Source organism: Ambystoma mexicanum, chromosome 3q (genome assembly GCF_040938575.1).
Source record: "Ambystoma mexicanum isolate Mex_15411 chromosome 3q, UKY_AmexF1_1, whole genome shotgun sequence".
NCBI classification, from domain to species: domain Eukaryota; kingdom Metazoa; phylum Chordata; class Amphibia; order Caudata; family Ambystomatidae; genus Ambystoma; species Ambystoma mexicanum.
Genome location: NC_090926.1, coordinates 65,124,293 through 65,137,569, shown reverse-complemented (window position 1 = coordinate 65,137,569; position 13,277 = coordinate 65,124,293). Strand labels below are relative to the sequence as shown.

The window sequence follows — 13,277 nt, the reverse complement described above, 5'->3', positions numbered from 1 at the left end:
GGAACCACGAAAACGATCAGAGAAAGCTGGATTTGGTCTATCAGACCATCAAGGTCTGGATGACCACTAATTGGTTATGCCTAAACGCAGCAAAGACCAAGCTCATGCTCTATGAGTCTTAGCATGCCAGAGACAAATTGAGCCAAGCCTTTGTTAGTTTTATGATCAACGGTAGCCAGATTACAGTGATGTCTAAGGTGAAGACCTTAGGTACTTACCTGGAGGCCAGCATGGATAGTGGTGTCCATGTGGAGGCAATAGTGAAAAACACTGATTACCACCTTAAAGTGTTGCAGCAAGTTGCCCCTTTGGTCTCTAAGGAAAATTGTGTGAAGCAGGTCAGAACTGTGATACTTCCACGGGTAGATTATTGTAATGCTCTCCTAGGTGGGCCTAATAAAGTAGACGTTCAGAAATTGCAAAAAATACACAATGCTGCAGTATGGATCATACATCAGATGAGCCGTGCTGAACCTACCTCTGTGGCACGGAGGGATCTGCACTGGCTGCCTGTTTCAGCAAGGATCCAGTTCAAGTTGTTGACCATCTGTCATAGATGTGTTTTCAGTAATGCCCCGACATACCTTAAGGATAGGTTGAACGTCTATCGCCCAAAAAGAAACATTCGATCCGCCAACGCCGCGCCGACTAGGTGTTGATCGCATAAAAAGAGCCTGTGGAAACGGCTGTGCCTTCCACACACTGGCAGCACAATCTTGGAACGCCTTACTGGAACTTCTGCATAGGGAAGAAAAACACCTAGTGTTCAGGAAATTGTTGAAGACCACTTTGTTGGAGTAATATTGGGAACCGGTCAGCTCACTTACGTTAAGGGCGCCTGGATGCCTTCGGGCTTTGGCGCGATATGAATCCTTTAACATAACATAACTTCACATCCGTAAAAAAAAACACAGGAATTCTGTCCTACGCCATTCTCGGTGGGTATAAGCAAGACTTCATTTGCTCCCCAATTATTGCATTAATATGAATGCTGAACAAAAGGGGGGCCAATACACACCCCTCCCTTGCACCTCTGGCCACCTTAAAGGGCTGGGTCACCTCTCTTGATAGTCTCCAACGAACCATTGCTTTGTGTTCAGAGTAGAGGAGACGTACCTGTTTTAAAAGGTGGGCTGGCATGTTATCGTCAAGCAGTGCTCACCATTCTCGGTACGTGAACACTGCATATAACTTTGATTTTTAAATTTAGGGCCACATACTTTCGCAAGATGGCTTGAAAGGTCTCCAGCGTCAACCCATTCCTGTAAGTGCTACAAACGTGCGTGGTGTTGTGTGCCGCAAAGTGGTTCCAGTTTTCACTCTCCAAAAAGGAGCAGGAGCTCTGTTATATCAGGCCGCGCCCCCAGGACTGAAAAGGGGATTGCCTACAATGATGAAGCCTGTGCATGTTCAAGAGCATGCAGTGTTGCGCGCCGCACGGTGGTTCCAGTTCTCACTCTCCGAGCAAGAGCTCTGTTACATCAGGCCGCGGCCCCACGGGACTGAAAAGGGTGAAGCATGTGTTTATAGTGCAGTGCTCGGCTGTTGTTTGCAAAGTTCAGTGCTGTGCTGAAATTGTGTGTGTGTGCAAAAACAAGTCCCACGCACGCACACACACACACACACACACACTGAACCATGCACTGCACTCACACTACCTCAATAGTGCAGTGTGCACACACACACACACACAGCTCACAACACTGCACCACACACGCACAATGCTCCCAGCAGTGTACACATGCCACCCCATAAATGTACTGAACACACATCACCCCAGCACCAAACACAAACACCACTTCCAGCAATGCAGCCCCCACCACACACACACGTTGCCCCAGAACTGAAATGCAAAGACACACAGCTGGACTGCCAGCATTGCACTGAACACATACACACTACCCCAGCACTGCACACACATACAATATACTCAGCTCTACATGCACACACACATACACACACAGCATTGCAAATGCACACCATTCAAGCACTATACTGCGCGCACATACACACACCCTTTCCAGCACCACACACACAAACACACATTTCCTCCAGCACTCTGCACACACAAACACGTACATTTTATGAGTAGCAAAGCACATAATGCAAATGCCTAACACATGATGGCACTTCCTGTGTGTATGACGACAAAAGCTGGTGAACCGTAGAATACCCGGAGATTCGCAGACTCAGTATAATTACAATAATGACTTATGCAACATCAGTTTTAAAGCAAGTGCTTTGATGTAGTCTGTGTATCTGGAGTTGACGCTTGTATTTGTATTGCCGTGGACTCTGTTAAAACGGAGAATTTATAGTAACATTAACATTGACATTTCCAACATATGTACACATTATTTTGTGTAGGTAATACACATAACGCCGTGCAAAATATGTGTTACTAATGGTATCCCTCTTATTTTGGTAAGTGTGTTTTGGGGTACCTGCATGGGCAACGCAACATTGTATAGGGAAACGTGTTTTCAGGTCTTCCTATGTTAAATGTCCTTCAACCTGAACTATGGGCTTGCCATTGCTATGTAAGGGCTATGGGAGAATCAGCATTAGAGCTCTGAAGCACGGTTTAGTTGCTCACCTGCAGGTTTGGTGATGCTTTCCATGCTGCCAGTGTCCAGGTGGTCCATGTAATCAGCATCATCCTCTTCTTTAATGATGAATGAAACCACTGGTAGTGCAGGCTCATGATCTGCATGGAGGGGGACATTAACTCTGGATTACTGCATGCACCCACATCTGATCAGTCTGGCACTACACACACAGAGCGGTGATTCCTCCGAGTGTGCTCTGTGTCTAAAGGCATGATGGCGCACAACACAGCAGTAGCTTTAGTTACTGAAGGGGAACCAGGAGAGGGCTTTCTGTGCCTGTCTTCGCATTGCCTCTTTCCTTCCAGCTGGTGCGGAAATGGGCGCCACAAACATATGCAAAACCCTGGGGACACATTCTCAAGACTAAGATGCACATTTGTGCAAAAAAGATGCACCCCATTCTAAAAAGGCACTTGAATGTGCGCATCATACATGCACACATTCAAATGCCCTCTTTAACCCGCTCTGCGCAAATCAGGCAGCGTTTCTGCACATTTTAAAGTGCATCCCAAAGGATGAGCAGAAAACAAAGACCTGTCACACTCGTGGGCGCTGGGTGCCTTCTCTAGTTAGTTTGTGTCCCAAATAATCTATTTCCAATACCCTGAATTTACATTTGGCTTTTTGCAATGTTAAACCTGCTTCTTGAAAACACCTCAACACAATACTTAACTTGTTATCATGAGCTACCTCATCAATACCAGTGACCAAAATATCACCTTGATAGAACGCAATGCCTTTTATTCCTACCAAAAAGGAGTTCATTACTGTCTGTAAGAACACTGCAGCGGACACTAGGCCAAACGGCATCCTCTTAAATCTAAAAGTTCCATCATGTGTGATGAAAGGGGGTATAGGAATGCCTGGTGATAAGCTGATGCAAGGTCAAGGGTGGAAAAAACCTCTGCTCCAGCTATTACTCCCAGCAATTCCCCAACGTTTGGTAGTGGAAATCGATCTACCACCACACATTTGTTAAGGGCTCTAAGGTCTACACAAAATCAAACCGCTCCACTTTCTTTTCTTACCACCACCACGGGGGCACCCCACTCAGAGGCTACCACAGGTTCAATTATATTATCACGCACCATTCATTTAATTTTCTTTGAAACTACATCCCTCAATGCTAACGGTACACATCTGTGCTTCGACAACACACGGTTCGTCCCTTCCCTCAACTTTATCTTCTGCACATAGCCTTTTAGACAGCCAAGACACTCACAAACCTCAACTGTCTGCCTTCTATCATATCCAACACACCATGGCCCTGGTCAGACCACCACATCATCCATTTTTCCTTCCCCTATCCCAAGAGTCACAAGCCTTTGACCACGCTGCTGCCACCTGCTTTAGCGCGCAGCTCCCACAAGCTGACAAAAGAAAGCTTACTGCCCTTCCTGGATGTCCCGAATCTCAAGTCTCCCTTCTCCAAGGATCCCAACTTGCTCACAGAGCTGTATACCACCACCTTAACAAAGGCAGTAAATACCATTGCCCCCATGACAGGTCAAAAACTGATCAGACACGCCAACACATGGTTTACCCCAGAGTTACTAGAACTCCGAAACAAAAAACAGCTCGTACAATCTACCTGGCAAAAAAATAAAAAAAATGACTACACGAGAATAGAGTTCGCCAAGGTAGCCAAAGCATATAAACAGGCGATTATGCTGGCCAAATCCACATCCTTTAATCAAATAATTGCCAATACTAAGTCAGATTTGAGGGAAATCTTCACCATCATGTACTTGAGATATTCCCTATGACTCTTACTCTGCTGCCTCCAATTCCAGGTAGAGCGTGAACTCAGATTCACAAAGGAAGGAGGGTCAGCAGCCGCAACTATAAACATAGGTTAGGACTGTGAAAAATAAATATAATGAGTGTGGTTTGATGCAACCTGTGCTCTTTTTGCATTACAATGATGATCATAATGAATATGTTTCTGCAGGTTATCAATCTCCCCCACACTTTACCTTTGTTCCTGCAGAAATATGAATATTTATGCAGACTGTCATATATGGGATACATTACTCACCGTAATCGTATTTCTGATCCTTGTATCTGCTTAGATTCACATGCTGTGCAGAGGCCGACATCTAGTGGAAGCTGCGGAGTATTACAGTTTGTTTTTCGAAACTCGAAAATTGGGCGTCGACACAGTGCGTGCCAGTAATACTAGCCCTAGTGTGACGTCCACTGTACCCATGATCGCTCACGCATCTAGGACCCTCAGATTGTTTTCTGACATGAGGTAGCATGAGGAGTAGCGTGAGTACATATGATCCAAGCAGATAGAAGATAGATAAGATAAGACTACAAGCATCCATGCGCCTTCTCTCAGAGGGGAGGAAGGGTGGGTCGCATGTGAATCTAAGCAGATACAAGCATCAGAAATACGATTACGGTGAGTAATGTATCCCTTCTGAGGCTTGTGGAATCTGCTTAGATCACATGCTCTGCATAGATTAGCGAGCAGTGTTAGAAGGAGGTGGGATTTGAGAAGGGTCATGAGCAAATAAATGTCTTAGAACCGCTTGTCCCACTTGAGTATCTGTCTTGGAATGGGTGTCAATGCAGTAGTGCTGAGTAAAAGTGTGGATAGAGCTCCAAGTAGCTGCTTTGCAAATGGTGTCAAGGGGAACATTTGCAATGAAAGCCAGAGTGGCCCCAATGCCTCTGGTCGAGTGGGTTCTGGGCGTAAAAGGCAAAGTTTTGTCAGAAAGAGAGTAACACAACTGGATATAGTTGACAATCCACTTGGAGATGGCACCCTTAGAGATGCGATCTCCCTCTTTGCCTGTGGCTACGGAGACAAACAGTTGATCTGTTTTCCTAAGCGGTCTGGTCTTGTTTACGTAATAAAGGACCGCCCTACGCACATCTAGGGTGTGTAGTTTAACCTCAGCCGAGCTTTGTGGGTTTTGGAAGAAAGCCGGAAGCTCGATGGACTGGTTTACATGGAATTTGGAAATAAACTTAGGTGAGAACCTAGGGTGTGTCCGTAAAACCAGCTTATCCTTATGAATAGTAAAGAAAGGATCCTGCACTGACAGAGCCTGAATTTCACTGACCCTTCTTATGGATGTAATGGCTACTAAGAAGGCAGTCTTGTAGGTCAGGTGTTTGAGACTTGCCTTATGCATGGGCTCGAATGGGGGGCCCATGAGTTTAGATAGCACCAAGTTCAGGTCCCATCCTGGTGGTGGGTTAGATATAGGAGGATGAAGTCTCTTTACTCCCTCCATGAAGGCTTTAACCACGGGTACCTTCCACCACAACACCTTGCTATGTGAGGTGGTGTACGCTGACAGTGCTGCCCAGGTGTACCTTTAGTGAGTTGAAAACCAACCCTGCGTCCAGCAGGTGGAGCATGTTTGTCACGATTGTGGAAGGAGTGCAATCAACTGGGTTGATTTGTTTATACTGGCACCAGATAACGAATCTCTTCCATTTGTCGAAGTAGCAATGCCTCGTGTTCGGTTTCCTAGACTCTTTTAGGATGTCCATACACCTCTGTGGTAAATTGAGATGTCCAAACTCTATGACCTCAGGAGCCATGCTGCTAGGCTCATGGAGTTGGGTTGAGGATGCACCTTCTGACCTTGGTGCTGGGACAAAAGGTTGTACCAGCCCGGGAGTTTGATGGGATTGCACACCGAGAGTCTGCGTAGGTGTGGAAACCACGGTTGTCTCGCCCATGGGAGCAACTAGGACGAGCGTCATCGACTCTCTGTTCATCTTGTTCACCACCTTCCTGATGAGAGGAGTTGGTGGAAAGGCGTACGCAAACATCCCTGACCAGTTCATCCACAGGGCGTTCCCCAGGGAGTCTGTTTGGGGAAACCTGGATGCGAATCCTGGGCACTGTCTGTTTTCGCTTGTGGCGAATAGGTCCATAGTGGGGAAACCCCACTGAGAGAAGAGATCTTCTACGATATCTCTGTGTAGACACCATCCGTGTTCCTCCGGAAGGGGATCTCTGCTCAAAGCGTCCGCTAGAGAATTGAGATCCCCTGGAACATGTTGAGATGACAGAAAGATGTTCCGTCTGAGTGCCCATATCCAAATTTTCTGGGCAAGTCTGGACAGATTTGGCGAACGAGTCACTCCTTGCTTGTTCAGGTAGAACATGGATGTCGTGCTATCCGTCCGGATCTGCACGGACAGGTTCAATAGGTGGGGCTCGAACGCTTGAAGTGCTCTGAAAACTGCCAGAAGCTCTAGCAGGTTGATGTGATTCTTGGCCACTGTGTGAGACCAGAGACCCTGAGCTGTGTGGTGGAGATGGTGAGCCCCCCATCCTGTCAGGCATGCGTCCGTCGTGACTACCGCCTGTATCTCGGGATCGTAAAAGGGTTTCCCCTTGGATAGATTGTCTCTTGTCCACCAGTGGAGGCTTTGTACAAGTGTTGGCGAAACGACCACTAGATCTTCCCACTGACCACTTGCCTGAGACCACAGTTTCGCCAACCATTCTTGCAAGGTTCGCATGCGAAGGCGCGCGTGGGGGACCAGGTAAATACATGACGCCATCATGCCCAGCAAACGCATTGCTTTGCGTACTGTTATCTGGCGACCGGTTTGATATTGCGGAATTTGCAGTAGTATATTCCGAATTCTTTCCTCTGAAGGAAAATCCAACCCCTCTTGAGTATTTAGAACAGCTCCTAGGAACTGCTTGGAGGTGCTGGGCACCAGACTTGATTTTTTCTCGTTTATGGAGAAGCCCAATTCGAAGAGGAGGTCGATAGTTCTTTGAATGTTTGTCCTGCAAATTACTGGGGTCTCCCCCGTGATGAGCCAGTCGTCCAGATAAGGGTACACTGGGATTGCCTCCCTGCGTAGGTGTGCCGCCGCCACCGCCAGTACCTTGGTGAATACCCTTGGAGCCGAGGCTATCCCGAAGGGCAGTACCTTGAACTGGTAGTGCTGACTGTCCACCTTGAAGCGCAGATATTTTCTGTGCGCTGGGAACATGGAAATATGAAAATAGGCATCTTTCATATCCAATGTTGCCATGTAATCCCCCTTTTTTAGGAGGGGAATTACCTCTTGGAGAGTAGTCATGCGAAATATTTGGGGCGGGGCTTGACATACTTGTTTGCAGGCCGTAAGTCCAATGCTGGGCGCATTGTCAAATCTTTTTTTTTGCCACTAGGAAGTAAGTTGAATAAATACCCTTGTTTACCTGGTGTCCCGGGACGAGTTCTATCGCGTCCTTTGCGAGAAGAATTTCGATCTATTAGAGTAGGGTCTTCTGGTGGTCTAAGGAGTGTATTCTTTGTCGTGGAGGGTGGTTTCCGGGACGCTCTAGGAGTTCTATGCAGTATCCTGCGGACACTGTGGACAGCACCCATCTGTCTGATGTGATCCCTTCCCAAGCTTGGGTGAAGATGGAAATGCGTCCCCTACTGGGGATGCGTGAGAAGGGACCCTGAACGGAGCGTCACTGTTTTGGTGGAGGCGTGCCCCCTCCCTTATTGGCACTGCCTCTACCCCTACCACGACCTCTTTTGTTACCCCTGCCATAATTCTGGGTAGACTGCTGGTTAGTGTTCCATGTAGTACCCTGGCCTTGGGAATAGTTAGAGCCTCTTTGGGAGTTTTGTCCGCGAGGCCGACGGAAATTGACATTCCCTCTCTAATTAGGGGGTTTGTTAGTTAGTTGCCCTAGGGACTTGAGTGTCTCATACTCGTCCTTGGCATTCTTTTGTGCGTCCTCGACCGCCTTTCCAAACAATAGATCTGGCTCCACCGGCTTATCTATCAATGATGCTTGGGTCTCGGCCTTGAAACCAGACTGCCGTAGCCAAGCATGCCTCTTGATGACCGTGCTTTCAGCAATTAATCTGCTGGCGTTATCCGCGGCATCAAAGTTTGATTTTAAAATGCAACCTGATACGGCTCTCCCCTCGGCCGAAACTCGTGCCAATTGGCTTTTTAAGGGTTCTGGGGCGGAGTCTATGAGAGCCGCGACTTCTTCCCATTGATGGCAGTTGTAACTAGCCAGCAGGGTGGTGGAGTTTGCAATCCTTGCCTGGTAGGCGGAAGTGGAGGCTACTTTCCTGCCCAAGCCATAAATCTTCTTGCTCTCCTTGTCGGGGGGAGCTTCGGACGATGACAAGGGTGTTCCCGCCCTCTTACGGGTGTTTGTAACAACCAGGGAGTCCGGTTTGAGATGTCCCCTTATGTATAGCGGGTCAGATTGGGCTGCCCTGAAAAGCTTTTCAATTCTGGGGTTTACTGCCCTAGTGAGATTGGGGTTAACAAGGGAAGGGTCTATCCTCCTTTGTATTGACTTAAGGATAGGGATGGCCTGAGCAACAGGTCTCTTCTCTCCCACCAGTTCCTCTTCAAAGTCCCTCTTCCCCATAGCTGCCCTGCCGGACAACCTTCCTAGGTCGGGGACTTGCGCTTGGCTGTCCATCTACACCACATTGCCCTCGCCGTCCGAAAGTACGGCGTCGCTGCCATCGCTGAAGGCACCCTCCGCGGCCATGGCCTCTTGTCGCCTGGCGTGGTGGGCCCAACGCTTTGTCGAACGGTCCTTAAGAGTCTTCGGTTTAAACCGACTGCACGCTCTGCAATTCGCCTCGGGGTGATCCCTCGGCAAGCAGAGGTTACACGTGGCGTGTCTGTCAACCCAAGGATACTTGCGGTTGCACTTGGGGCAAAATTGAAAGGGGGTACCCTCCATACGCACCCTATGGCAGCGGGCTGGGAGTGTAGGAATATATGTAATGTACCTATATTAAACAGAGTGTAGGATATGTGCCACCCCCCACTCTCCCTACTTGCAGGGCCGAGTCCAGAGGACTTCCGAGGCCCGGGCCGAGGCCCAAATCCGTTGCTGTAGTCCGACGGTTGAATTTCCTCCGATCCGGTGTCGAGTGTCGATGTTCGGAGACTCGACGTAGAGGTGGAGTAAACGGGGAAATATATAACAATATTAGCAAAATCTGACTGAGTGAGGGAACTCCACTCAGTGCTTCCGACCAGCATGGCGGAAAAAAACAATCTGAGGGTCCTAGACGCGTGAGGGATCATGGGTACAGTGGACGTCACACTAGGGATAGTATTACTGGCACGCCCTGTGTCGACGCCCAATTTTCGAGTTTCGAAAAACAAACTGTAATACTCCGCAGCTTCCACTAGATGTTGGCCTATGCACAGCATGTGATCTAAGCAGATTCCACAAGCCTCAGAAATTCTGATACATTTCTGCTGATTGTAGTTAAGATTAATAAAATAACATATCAACAATAAAGCAGAGAAATACTTAGTTACCATGGGCCGAGTGAGTGCCATTTATAAAGGAATTACTGCCACCTTTCCAGCATCACCATACTACGAGTTTGGCGCTAGAATGGGTGATTTACCTTCAGCATCATGCTAGAGGTAAATACTCCCACTTTCCACTGTAAAATAAACAGAATTACTGCTGTGGTAATTCCGCCAAGATCCCCAATGGAGTCCTATGGACTCCAATTTAATGGGGACTAACACCGCCGCTGCCACCACCACCACCACCATGTGTAATCCGGTAGATTTAAGTGGCATTAACAGTAATTCTGTTGTGTGATATTCCGGCAGATTTACAGCTGAAATACCACCCAACTCGTAATGAGGCTCTCTGTCATACAAGCCTTTCAGAAGTAACCTCTCGACATGTTTTATCGAGCTACAATTCCTAGTTTTAAAAAATATTTTGAAAGACAATTTTGAAAGTACATGGGGGCTCATCTTAAAAGACATGGTAGCTGACGGGGGCTAGAAAGCCCAACCAAGATGGCTGTGGACCCGTGAGCGCCTGAGCACCCATATGAATCTGGGCAAAATTCTGGCGTTTCACGGCCCGCTTAAGCTTTGATGTGGGGCATATATGCTGTGTGAATGGTCTGTCCACACGTGTGAAAATTACAGATTCCAGTTGGATGTGGGTTAGAGATATCGGCCGGGAACTTCAAGCCGCCACAGGCCCATGGCAAAGTCCAGAGAAGATGAGGCCTTGGGTGGAGTGTGTGAAACCGGACACAGAGGACGCGGTATTGGACAAGTTCACCAGCCACAGAAATACTTGCAGGGTGGCAGCATTGAGATCTCTGATGCGATCAGAGGGTCGACCCGACTGGAGGAAGGCTGCTGAGCCCGCTGCTGGAAGCGGGAGGAGGCAAGCAGCACTGGAGTTCGGAGGGGTAAGACGATCCTACGGTGGCTGATGGGACTGGCTACATCGAGTCGGAATGAAAGCAGACCCCGGCTGTGGGTTTGAGACATCTGCCCGCCGGAGCGTCTCTAAGCATCCAGAGAGACGGTGAGCAGGGAAGGCTGGCAGGAGAGCCCTGGACTCAGCAAGTTGCCGGTGGCCTGGTCCCAGGTGTAAGGACAACGGGGCGGCTGAGTGCTACGGAGCTAGCTGCAAGTTCTTTGCCTCATCTCTTCTGGGTACTGGCTGCCGATAAGGGTCACGGGACGGCATAGAAATGCGGAGGAGCTAGTGAACATACTGTGGTGGGACTATCAGTGACACTGGTGCAGCAATGAGGTATAGGATGCAGTGAAGACCTCTCACAGATTGCTGCAGTGCAGTCCTATAATGGTGGTGTTGGTGGTCACACCCATGCTCAGCACAGAGCTCAGTGCTGTCCCTATTAGTATTGTACTTAGAACTTCGGAGGAGCTGAGCCCTCATGGTGTTGTTGTGACAGTGGATCATGTGGGGGTAGAGGGGTGGCATATACAACCCAGGGGACTGATGCAGTGCAAGGAAGGACTGTGATCCAGTTGAACAAGACGGGGGGGATACCAGAGATGATTGCTTCAAGTAGTGGAAAGCTGCAGTTGGTTGCTCGGTATGCCTGAACCCCCAGTCGAGTGACTGCAGTGGGGTCATGACTACTGTTAAGTGGGTGGATGTACCTCCCCAGAAGGACACAGAGGACTGGCACATTTGGCGGGCAGAGGAGGGGGCAGGACTGCAGCAGTGGGCCCCTGAGTGAGCTGTCCCGGGGAGGCTGGGATGGAGACTATGGGAGGCAGAGGCCCACTGCAGACCACAAGGAGGTCTGGGGGGGGCTGTGCTTGTTGTTTATGTGTTGCTACCTTGTGCCCCAGTACTATAAGGGGTACAACGGAGATGCTGGATTGCACCATGGCATGATGTCAATGCAAGCAAAGCAGGGAAACGGCAGTCGAAACTGCAATTTGACACCGTCTCAGAACAAATGCCACAAGACAATGGAGGATTCCCCAGGTGCGAGCACCCAGTCCTCTTCCCAGGATTCTTCTGGGGCGCTCCATGATATTAAAGAGATGTTCAATCTGCTACAAGCCGGTATACAATCACTGGATGGGAAGATGGACACACTGTCATGTAAAGTGGATCACATGCAGGTTTGCCTGAATAAACATGGGCAGAGATTGGATGAGGTTGAAGAGTGTGTTTCCATGGTTGAGGATGCATCTTCGTCCGCATCCATAGAGCTTGTGCAAGTGAAGAGGGCACTGAAAGAACTGGCCAATAAACAGGAGGGCCTCGAGTCCAGATGTCGAAGAAACAACTTAAGAATAGTAGGCATGCATGAAACGGTGGAGCAGAGATCCATAGAGCCGTTGGTCGAGTCAATACTGTGAGAAGCCCTGGGAGCCGAGGAGTTTTTGGCAGTGTTTATAGCGAAAAGGGCATACTGTATACCTAAGAAGCCAATGCCAGGGGCCCCACCCCGCCCAATAATTGCCTGGATGTTGAACTATTGAGATAGAGATCCCGCTCTTTGTAAAGCCATGGAGAAATGTACTCTGACATATAAAGGGAGATAACATCAAGCTCTTTCTGGATTTCTCTGATAAGGTGCAGGCGTCCCGCCGAACATATATTAATGTAAAGAAGCGCCTACGAGAGAGGGGCATAAGATATGCCATGCTGCTTCCTGCCGAACTCAGGGTGGAGCATGAGGAACGAGTACTATTTTTCCACACCCAGGTTGAATCCAATACTTTCCTTGAATTGCTGTAGAGGGTCCCCAGGCGGTGAGAAAATAATGAGTGAAGCTGAGATTTATGTGATGGATAAAGATTCACTAACAACAGATGATAAATGGTGTGATATATAAGTGGGTGGTGACCTGAAGGCAGTTACTACCATAGTTGGGGTGAAAGGCGATATGGTTCAGTTGGGGGTGTTCAGCATTAGACTGAATGGGGTGTGGCTAATCTTGTGGTAGAGGCAAGGAGGAGATATTTCATAGAAGGCTTGGAGACTACATAATGGCCTCGACAGGGATGGCTAGGGGTGTGAAATGTATGACATGGAACATTAGGGGGTTGAACTGCCCATCTAAAGCCTGTAAAGGTGTTATATATGAGATGTCAACATGTTGATGTGGCATTTCTGCAAGAGACACACTTAACCTCACTTGGGGAGTCACACATTGGGCAAGGGTGGGGATGTCACCGCTACTACTCCTCCTTCTCCTCGTATTTGAGAGGAGTGTGTAGTTCAGTTGGCTTCCACCTGATGCATATGACTAAAGATCAAGAGGGAAAGGCGCTAGTGGTTATGGAAGTTGTGCATGGTCAGGTGATTACCTTTGTTAATTACTTTAGCCCCAACCTGGACACGGTGGACACATTAGAATGGATAGCCCAACAACTAGACCAGAGTTT

The 13,277-nt window shown here is 48.4% G+C and overlaps 1 protein-coding gene across 2 annotated transcripts in view; it reads right to left on the bottom strand.

The window, feature by feature from the left end:
* Positions 1-13,277, bottom strand: part of LOC138582124 (zinc finger protein 2-like) — a 240,710-nt gene that overhangs the window by 100,215 nt on the left and 127,218 nt on the right. For both annotated transcript variants that reach the window (XM_069653122.1, XM_069653123.1), the window contains exon 5: positions 2,597-2,707. In XM_069653122.1, the coding sequence (XP_069509223.1) occupies positions 2,597-2,707 (111 nt within the window). The remainder of the gene's footprint in view (positions 1-2,596; positions 2,708-13,277) is intronic.